The sequence below is a fragment of the Medicago sativa genome, chromosome 3, assembly GCF_051527215.1.
Source record: "Medicago sativa cultivar Bolivia chromosome 3, Bolivia_mono, whole genome shotgun sequence".
NCBI lineage: Eukaryota > Viridiplantae > Streptophyta > Magnoliopsida > Fabales > Fabaceae > Medicago > Medicago sativa.
The window spans coordinates 61,430,420-61,441,249 of NC_140751.1; the positions used below are offsets into that span (position 1 = coordinate 61,430,420).

At 38.3% G+C, this 10,830-nt stretch overlaps 1 protein-coding gene across 2 annotated transcripts; it reads left to right on the forward strand.

Moving 5' to 3' along the window:
- Positions 1 to 952: 952 nt before the first annotated feature.
- Positions 953 to 5,473, forward strand: LOC146938881 (disease resistance protein RPV1-like). 2 transcript variants are annotated; one of them, XM_085752754.1, is made up of 5 exons: positions 953 to 1,445; positions 1,536 to 2,640; positions 3,083 to 3,358; positions 3,472 to 4,248; positions 4,768 to 5,473. In XM_085752754.1, exons 1-5 carry the CDS (start codon positions 982 to 984, stop codon positions 5,344 to 5,346), a joined length of 3,201 nt encoding a protein of 1,066 aa, XP_085608880.1. In that variant the 5' UTR covers positions 953 to 981; the 3' UTR covers positions 5,347 to 5,473. The 2 variants fall into 2 exon arrangements, with proteins under 2 accessions (XP_085608880.1, XP_085608881.1); XM_085752755.1 differs by lacking the exon at positions 4,768 to 5,473 and adding an exon at positions 4,375 to 4,530.
- The last annotated feature ends 5,357 nt before the right edge of the window (positions 5,474 to 10,830 follow it).

Below are 10,830 nucleotides of genomic sequence, written 5' to 3' on the forward strand. Positions count from 1 at the left end.
ACATTGTCAATTTTCAAGGCCTCAACATTATGCCACCTCAACAATACATGGTCTCGATTATTGATCAACTTGGGTTGTGGCTGCAAATTTTTGAACCTTTCCCAAACCCAAACTTGAACAAGGTAAAAGGGTGATTGTACATTAACGTCCAACATAGAGGGAAATTTATCAGGACATTTTTTTAATTCAACAATTATGTTCTTAAACAACCTTAAATCCTTATATAAGCACATCTAAACACAACCAACCAACATAATAAGATGCGTTGATAGTATCTCATTATTATATTATAGGCTAACGTGCATTTTTCCTCCCTAACTTTCAAAAAGTTGCGATTTTGGCCCCCTATGAACAAAAACTACAATTTTGATCCACTAAGATTTAGCTCCTTTGCAACTTTGGTCCTTTTGACAAATTTTGACCAAGTCAACGCTGATTTGGCATGCCATGTGTGTATTTTTAAATTATTTTTTTTAAAAAAAGCCACATAATCATTTATTAAATTAAATAAATTAAAAAAGAAATTGAAAAATAAAAAAATCAGAAAATTTATAAAAAAAATAATAATAGCAAAGGAAAACAAAAAGGAATAAACGATTCTTCTTCTTCTTTCCATGATCCAACAAGCGTGGCCAAATCATGGAAAGAAGAAGAAGAATCGTTTATTCCTTTTTGTTGACTTGGTCAAAATTGGCCAAAAGTTGCAACTTTTTGGCCAAAATTGACCAAGTTGCAATTTAAATTAAATAAATTAATTTAAAAATACACACATGACATGCCAAATAAGCGTTGACTTGGTCAAAATTGGCCAAAAGGACCAAAGTTGCAAAGAGGTTAAATCTTAAGGGTCAAAATTGTAGTTTTTGTTTATAAGGGGCCAAAATTGCAACTTTTTGAAAGTTAGGGGAAAAAGTGCACTTTTAGCCTATATTATACTGCATTTGTGCTTTGTATAATCGTTGACTTGATTGAAAACAAAATATGTCTTCTTCCTCTCATCATCCATGGATCTACGACGTGTTCGTAAGTTTTAGAGGGGAGGATACTCGTAGGAACTTCGTTTCTCATCTCTATGCTGCACTCACAAACGCGGGAATTCGCACTTTTCTTGATGAAGAAGAGCTTAGGAAGAGTGAGGAGCTTGGAGCAGGACTAAGGAGAGCAATAGAAGGGTCTCGGATATCTATTGTTGTTTTCTCGGAGAACTATGCAGGATCTAGCTGGTGTCTTAAGGAGCTTGTACATATCATGGAATGCCAAAAAGATATTGGCCAGGTGGTTTTACCCGTATTTTACGATGTTTACCCATCCTATGTCCGTAAAATTTTTTCCTTGACAGTTGCTTCCAAAAGAAAAGAAGAAGACAAAGAAGATATGTTGTCTAGGTGGAGCAAAGCACTCTCCCAAGTTGCAAATCTTTCTGGTTGGGATGCCAAAAATTTCAGGTATTTGAGATTATAATCGGACTATTTCATAATTTATGTTCATTATTTGTCTTTATAACACTATTATTATTATTATTACTATTACTGAAGGACTGATGGCGAACTAGTGAAGAAAATTGTTGACGACATTTTGGTAAAACTAGATGTCTCATTGTTATCTATTACTAAATATCCAGTTGGATTGGAATCCCGTGTGAAACAAATTACCAAGTTTATTGATAATCAATCAAATAAAGTTTGTATGATAAGGATATGGGGAATGGGTGGCTCGGGCAAAACAACCACGGCCAAAGCTATCTACAATCAAATCCATCGTAAATTTGAGGGAAGAACAAGTTTTGTTGAAAGTATTCGGGAAGTTTGTGATACTAATTGTAAAGGGATTATTCCTTTACAACAACAACTTCTTTTAGATCTCCTGCAAATAAAACAGGAGATTCATAGCATTGCATCAGGGATAACTAAGATCGAGACAAGGCTCCAGGGGAAAAAAGCTTTCGTCGTACTTGATGATGTCACCAAATTTGAGCAGTTAAAAGCCCTGTGTGGAAATCCTAAGTTGTTTGGTTTGGGAAGTGTATTGATTATTACAACTAGAGACGTACGCCTACTCGATTCACTTGAAGTTGACTATGTCTTCACAATGATGGAAATGGAAAAAAACCAGTCCCTTGAGCTTTTCAGCTGTCATGCTTTCAGGCAACCATGTCCTAGGAAAGATTTTATTGAACTCTCTAGAAATGTAGTTACTTATTGCGGAGGATTACCACTGGCTCTTGAAGTTCTTGGATCTTATTTATCCAAGAGGACAAAACAGGAGTGGAGTAGTGCACTATCAAAATTAGAGAAAATTCCCAATGATCAAGTGCAACAGAAACTAAGAATCAGCTATGATGGTTTAGAAGATCATACATTAAAGGATATATTTCTTGACATATGCTGTTTCTTCATTGGAAAGAACAGAGCTGATGTTACAGAGATACTTAATGGCTGTGGTCTTCATGCTGATATTGGAATCTCTGTTCTCATAGAGCGTAGCCTCGTAAAAATTGTAAAGAATAACAAGCTTCAAATGCATGATTTACTACGAGATATGGGAAGAGCAATTGTTGGCGAAAGTTCAGCAAAAGAGCCTGCAAAGCATAGTCGATTGTGGTTTCGTGAAGACGTGCTGGATGTTTTGTCAAAAAATACTGTAAGAACTTTTGAGCATCCTCTATAATCTAATCAAGATCTTAAGACTTTGTTTCTAGTCTAGTTTTGCTCTTCATAGTTGTTGGCTGAAATTATTTGATGCATGATTTACATTCTCATGTTCATTACCAATGTTCTTAGGCTGCTGCACCTGCAGTTATATATGTATTACTTTCTACCTATGAACCACCAACACATACACAACATTTTACAATAAGATGTTGACAATGGTAATATGTTGACAAAAAAGAAAAAATTGATTATAGTCGCATATGTTAGTATATTGTTTGACATTGACATGTGACGGATACAAGACAAGCCCTTGTGACGTATACAAGACAAGCCCTCAATTGGAGTGTCGGTGCTACCTAAGCTTCTAGCTAGCAAGGCTAATGATACAAATTTTCTCTTACTTTTCTCTGCTTTTTTTACTTCACATGCAGGGAACAGACATTGTTGAGGGATTGATTTTGAGGTTGCAAAGAACAACCAGAATTAGATTCAGTACTAATGCTTTCCAGGAGATGAAAAAGTTGAGGCTTTTAAAACTTGACGGTGTTCACCTCAGCGGAGATTATGGGTTAATTTCCAAACAACTGAGATGGGTTGATTGGCGACGATCTACCTTCAACTTTATACCGAATGACTTTGATCAGGGAAATCTAGTTGCTTTTGAATTAAAAAACAGCAATATTAAACATGTTTGGCAGGAGACCAAGGTATAATAACATTCTTTTAAAACTTAAAGGTTGTAGACATTATAATCTATTTCTACCTTTTCATTTCATTTTTTCTTCTCTAAATTTTCTTTTAAACAATTATTTTCTTGTAGTTGTTGGAGAAGCTAAAATTTCTCAATCTCAGTCATTCCCCGTATTTGAAAAGTACCCCTGACTTTTCAAAATTACCAAATCTAGAAAAACTCATTATGAAGGATTGTCCAAGTTTGTCTGAGGTACACTCGTCCATTGGCGATCTCAAGAATATCCTTCTAATAAATTTGAGGGACTGTACAAGTCTTGCCAGTCTCCCAAGAGAGATCTATCATTTGATATCAGTGAAAACTCTTATTCTTTCTGGTTGTTTAAAGATTGACAAATTGGAAGAAGATATATTGCAAATGGAATCCTTGACAACTCTAATTGCAGCAAATACTGGTGTCAAACAAGTTCCTTTTTCGATTGTTAGATCAAAAAGCATTGCGTATATATCTCTATGTGGATATGAAGGATTATCATCTGATGTTTTTCCTTCTTTCATTTGGTCTTGGATGTCACCAACCAGAAATTCCCTTTCTCGTATTTCTCCGTTTGCAGGCAATTCATTGTCTCTAGTTTCCTTAGATGTAGAGAGTAGTAGTACGGACTATCAATCACCAATGCTTACTATCCTTTCAAAACTTAGATGTGTTTGGGTTCAATGCCACTCAGAGATTCAACTAACTCGAGAGTTAAAAAAATTTGTTGATGATTTATATGATGTGAATTTTACTGAGTTGGAAACGACATTACATGGAACACAAATCTCAAATCTGTCCTTGAGATCACTTTTGATTGGAATGGGAAGTTCCCGAATATTCATGGATACTCTTGGGAAAAGCTTATCACAGGTTCCTTCTCTATCCTTTCACCTTTACTATATTTGTTATTAGATAAGAGAACATAAGATGATTTTTTTTTTTGTTTCATGAAATGGTAGTATAAAAGTTTCTGAAAGTGACAGGAAATTTATTCAGGTGCATATCAGATAAACTAATACAATCTAAGAAGAACAAAAAGCTACAGTCTAACAAAAACTAGGTAACTAGATAATTGATTTTACAGATATCGAGCTTTAAAAGCTTAGTATATGTTGTTTATTTTCTCTCTAGATGAGTAGGAATCCATAATGGTATGCTAAATGTTTTTATAATGTAACCCTTCATTAGAAAACAAAACCTTCAAGTTGTTGCATACGCTTATTCATGAAGAAATGATGTACTATATTGCCTGGTTTCGTTGGATCAGTTTCCTTGTATATATTTCTTCTCTTTAGTACACTGTTTTGACACAGTAAATGGCACAAAATGTCCATTTGCAAAGCATAACTAAAAATTACATAAATAACTACACATATTTTCATGATACAGGGACTGGTAACCAATTCTAGTGATTCTTTCCTTCCGGCTGACAATTATCCTTCTTGGTTAGCCTATAAATGCGAAGGACCTTCGGTAGTTTTCCAAGTGCCTGAGTATAGTGATTCTTGCATGAAGGGAATCACGTTATGTGTTGTTTATTCGTCAACACCTCAAAATCTGGCTAGTGAATGTCTCACTAGTGTCTTAATCATTAATTACACAAAACTCACTATCCAGATTTACAAGCGTGACACAATAATGTCCTTTAATGATGAAGATTGGCAAGGTGTAATATCAAATTTAGGAGTTGGTGACAATGTGGAGATTTTTGTAGCTATTGGGCATGGATTAACTGTTAAGGAGATGGTTGTCTATTTAGTATATGACGAGTCAAATATTATGGAAATGCAACCATCACCTAATGTGAAAACGATGCCACCAGCTGAAGAGGACGTGCAACCATCACTTGATGTGAAAATGGAGCCATCAGTTGTTGTCAAGAATGAACCATTACCGAAGACAAATAGAAACATCTTTACAAGACTTGCAAAGAGAGTGGGAGAGTGTTTATGTTTGAATCAGAATTGAGATCTTAGCAATTTTTTATTGGGCACGCCGGTTGTCCTAACATGAAATTTCCTTGTATGTGTTTTGTAATATTTTTTAGGGAGGGAGCATTTAATATGATTGACTGCAGGATATCCTGATTTTCTTCTCTCCTATGGCCTTGGATGTCATCCACAATGAATCCCATGCCATGCATTCACTCATTTCTTATCATGTCATCGTCATCATCATCATCTCTACCACTACTTGGTAGCCTTGAAAAGCTTCAATGTTTGTGGGTGCAATGTGACATAGAATCAACGAGCAATGCTAATTACAGTCTCTATTACAATCGCTTTTAAACACTTGCTACATTATTGGCCCACGTCATTGTTTTTACATAAAATTAAGGGTTAATTATGTTTCTAGTTCCTATAAAATAGCGACCTTGTAAGTTTAGTCCCTACTTAATTTTAATAGCATTTTTAGTCCCTATAAAAAAAATTTACTTATAATTTTAGTCCCTGCTAAAACAAAGTTCGATTAATTATCCTTAAACTCTTAAATTTTTGAACGATTTTTTTGAGACAAGATTAGAACACTATGAAAGGTTCGTTTACTAAAATTTAGAATTTTCTGACATGAAATGAATTAAATATGAATTTTTTAAAATGACAAAAGTTAAAGATAAAAAGTAATAAAATCTGGATGTAGAAATCAAATTTTGCGATAATTTTTTGCGGACGAACTTTTAGTAATGTTCTAAACATGTCTGCAAAAAATTGTTCAAAAATTTAAGAGTTTAAGCATAAATTAAACAAATTTGAATTGAGTAGGGACTAATACTCAGTGCAGAAAAACAAAATTAGGGACTAAAAATGCTATTAAAATTAAGTAGGGACTAAACTTACAAAGTCGCTATTTTATAGGGACTAGAAACATAATTAACCCTAAAATTAAACCGGCAACCGGCTCCATTGTTTCAATACGTTTTAAAATAAAAAAAATAAAAAGATATGACAAATATTGATTTCATCTTCCACACATAGCATTTTCTCAGGTACCCAAAATTACTTTTCTTCAAGACCTTCTTCTTCGTCAAGCTCATATACATGTCACTTGTTTTTTAACCTCTTAAACTGGTAACCGGTTGAACAATTCTAATAAATTTATCAGTTTTTTTTTAATTATTTATTATTCTCAAAATCATGTTGTACGCCAATCAAAAATCAACCTCAATCTGATCTCTCCGATCTTCATTGTTGTTGCATAACAACATGAGAAGGATTTCATGTGATTTTGATACAAGTGACACACACATGGACCGCCCCAAACGCACCACATCCAGGCCCATCAGATTGAATGATTATGTCACTTAGCCTACCAGGCCCAATGAAGAACTTTCTAGAATATTCTCAAGCATCAATAGCACTGAAGAATTCGTTGCTGTCAAAATTCCCCATCCTTATCTTTTAATTGTCCTTTATCTTATCCTATTGTCCTTTTATTTTATCTGTTATGAGCTGTCAGCATCTTTTCTTTCACTAGGAGCCTGTGAGGCTGCCATCTATTGTATAAAAGGAATGATTGTTGATGAAATAAATATATTGAGATTTCATAACTTAGACATTAGGTAGCATAGCCTTATCAGTAGTTGAAATTACCTATCAATTGGTGCTTTCATTGTCTGTCTTTACCATGAATCCACAACCAATACCAACACCACAACCTACATCACAAAGTTCTTCCCTTGAATCAGCTGTTTCTGCTCTTGCTGCCAAGCTTGATGCATTAGCAGATGATGTCTCCTCCCTCCGCCACCAAAACTCTTCCGGTTACAATACACCACCACCGCCGCCGCCCCCACCACGACCCCACATGAAACTTGAAGTACCCCGTTTCAACGGCACTGACGCCATTGGATGGATTTTCAAAATTTCTCAGTTTTTTGATTTCCACAACACACCAGAAACCGACCGCCTCACCATCGCCTCTTTCTACATGGATGGCCCAGCTTTGAGTTGGTTTCAATGGATGACCAAGAATGGCCTCATCAATTCCTAGACAGATCTATTACTAACACTTGAAACCAGATTTGCTCCTTCCTTTTATGATGACCCTCGCGACGCACTCTTCAAACTCACACAAACCGGAACCGTAAACCAGTACTTGAACGAATTCGAAAGCATCGCTAATCGCGTTGTGGGTTTGCCACACCAGTTTCTGCTTAGCTGCTTTGTCTCCGGTTTATCGCCGGAAATCCGCCGGGAAGTTCAGGCCTTCCAACCACACTCACTCCCTCACGCCACAACACTTGCAAAAATCCAGGAAGATAAACTGAATGATCGTCGCCGCTCATTCCGTCCAAAACCCAACCTTAATTTCCCCACACAAACCCAACCAAACACTCCAACAAATACAGCCACCACTTCATCCGCACCACCCACAACACAACCACCCCCCATTAACCTAAACCCCAAAATCAACTTCAAAAAACCGTCACCAGAAGAACTAATTTCCCGACGCGAACGCAATCTCTGTTACAACTGCGACGAGCGTTTCAGCCCAGGCCACCGCTGCAAAGGTCGATTCTTTCTTCTGATTTCTGAAGAGGAAGATGATACCATACCACCCGAATCACCTCCAACCGCAACCATCGAAGAAATCCCTTCCCCCACAGCCTCTGATAACCAAGCTCAACTCAGCCTCCACGCCATGTCCAGTTCATCAACACACAACACAATCCGTCTTTCGGGAACCATCACCAACACACCCATGGCCATACTAGTCGATGGCGGAAGCTCACACAATTTTATCCAAACCCGACTCGCAAAATTCCTTGGTTTGACACCCACCGCCACAACAGTTCCCCTTCGTGTAATGGTTGGCACTGGTGATACCCTTGATTGCACTCACAAATACATCAACATACCTGTTATCATCCAAGGTCACCAATTTTTCGTCGACCTTTTCGCTTTCCCTCTTGGTGGAACAGAGCTTGTCCTTGGGGCCCCTTGGCTCGAGAGTTTGAGCCCAGTTCTAATGGACTACTCCAAATTATCCCTCTCATTTACCCATTTGGGCCAAACCGTCACACTTAAGTCCAATCCCCCCTTCACCCCAATGACTCTTCACACTCCCAACTGAAACGAAACCTTCAAACTAATGCCCTATCTTCACATTTTCATCTACAAATCCTTCCATCTTCATCACCACCCGAACAACAAAACACCAACCCAGAAATCATGAAACTCCTCCAAAAATTTGAAACATTATTCAACCAAACCCCCCAACTACCCCCCTCTCGACCTACAGACCATCAAATCCACCTTTTACCCAATTCCACACCTGTAAACGTCCGCCCATACCGCTATCCATATTCTCAGAAATGTGAGATCGAAAAACAAGTCTCAGACATGCTTGCCTCTAACCTCATCCAACACAGTCGCAGCCCCTTCTCTTCCCCAGTCCTCCTTGTGAAGAAAAAAGATGGGTCATGGCGATGTTGCGTTGACTACCGCGCCCTCAACGCCATCACCATCAAAGACCGATTCCCGTTACCCACAATAGACGAATTTCTGGATGACTTGGGCAAAGCTTCTTGGTTCTCAAAACTAGACCTTCAACAGGGATTCCACCAGATTCGAATGAACTCAAACGACATACCAAAAACAGCCTTCCGCACCCACCACGGCCATTACGAGTATAAAGTCATGCCTTTTGGTCTTTCTAATGCCCCATCCACATTCCAATCCACCATGAATAAACTGTTCCAACCTTTTCTCCGCAAATTTGTTGTTGTCTTTTTCTATGACATTTTAATTTACAGCACCAATCTCCAGGAACACTTACATCACCTACACCTCGTCCTTACCAAACTCCTAGATGCCAAATTCTTTCTAAAAAGATCCAAATGTCTCTTTGGGTTGCGACAACTTGAGTATTTGGGGCACATCATCTCCGACAATGGCATTCAGGCAGATCCTTCCAAACTCCAAGCTATGGTTGACTGGCCCAGACCTACATCCCCTACCTCCCTTCGTGGATTCTTAGGACTTACCGGCTTTTGCCGCAAATTCATCAAAAGTTATGCCTCCATTGCATCCCCATTAACCCAACTGCTCAAGAAAGACTCTTTTCACTGGTCAGACGAAGCAGAGAACTCCTTCCACACCCTTAAAACTGCCATGACCCAAGCACCCGCACCCTCGCCTCGCCATTCCCGACTTTACCCTTCCCTTTGACCTCGAGACAGATGCATCTGGTAAGGCTATGGGAGCTGTCCTAATGCAGCAACAACATCCTATTGCTTTCTTTAGCAAACAGTTTTGTCCCCGCTTACTCCGATCATCCACATATGTCCGTGAACTTCATGCCATCACCACGGCCGTCAAAAAATGGCGCCAATATCTCCTCGATCACTCTTTTACCATCCACACCGACCACAAAAGTCTCAAGGAGCTCATCTCGCAGGTGATTCAAACACCCGAACAGCAGGTATATCTTTCTAAACTTCTTGGTTACGATTTTAAAATTCAGTACAAGTCCGGTAAAACTAATGTCGTGGCTGATGCCTTGTTACACATTGAACCACCCCCACATTGCTTCACCTTATCCATGCCCCATTTTGTCTTCCTTGATGATCTGAAAGCATCCTTGCAAACCTTCCCTGAATTTACTACCCTCTACGACAACATCTCCACAAACCCCACTTCATATCCTGAACACAAAATCCATCAAGGCCTTATCTTCTTCAAAAACAAAATTTGGCTCAACAGCACTAACCCATTCAAAAACAAATTGCTTCAGGAGTTCCACAACTCACCAACCAGTGGGCATACAGGAATTCAAAAAACCTATTTAAGGCTCTTCGAAAATTTCTTTTGGCAAGGTATGAGAAATGATGTCTCTAAACTTATTTCGGAATGTCCTGTTTGTCAAGTAACCAAATATGAAACAAAGAAACCAACTGGCCTCCTCCAACCTCTACCTATACCTTCAGCCATTTGGGAGGATCTCTCTCTCGACTTCATTACCGGACTACCACCGTCACATGGTTTTTCTGTTATTTTGGTTGTAGTGGACAGGTTTTCTAAAGGTGCTCACTTTGGCGCACTGCCTGCTAATTACTGATGACACTAGGTCATACAGTACTTTTAGCTCAGTTTTTATGTCATTCCAGTTGAGTTCAGGTGTTGTTTGAGCAAGTTAGAAGCTAGAAAGTGCAGAAAAGATACTTGAAGAATCCATGAAATCGTACTCCGATGAATTGCATCGTAGCCCGATTTGTGTTCAAATTTTGTAGCATTTGCTTCGTAAAAAATCGGAGTCCGATGGAAGCAAATCGTACTCCGATTTGAGGAGCGTCTGACCTGGATTTATGCAGCTAATGATGGATCGTACTCCGATTTTACACATCGGGCTACGATTTTGACGAGCCCAGAATTTTTATTATAAAAGCCAAGTTGTTTTCTGAGGTGGGGGTTCGAAATTTTGGAGAGGAAATCATACTTTTGGAGCTGGATC

What these genes read in the sequence shown, in the direction of transcription:
- LOC146938881 (XM_085752754.1), top strand. Translation starts at nt 982, where the DNA reads ATGTCTTCTTCCTCTCATCATCCATGGATCTACGACGTGTTCGTAAGT. An exon ending in TGGGATGCCAAAAATTTCAG is followed by an intron (nt 1,446 to 1,535) that starts GTATTTGAGATT and finishes CTATTACTGAAG; the next exon opens with GACTGATGGCGAACTAGTGA. An exon ending in ATGTTTTGTCAAAAAATACT is followed by an intron (nt 2,641 to 3,082) that starts GTAAGAACTTTT and finishes CTTCACATGCAG; the next exon opens with GGAACAGACATTGTTGAGGG.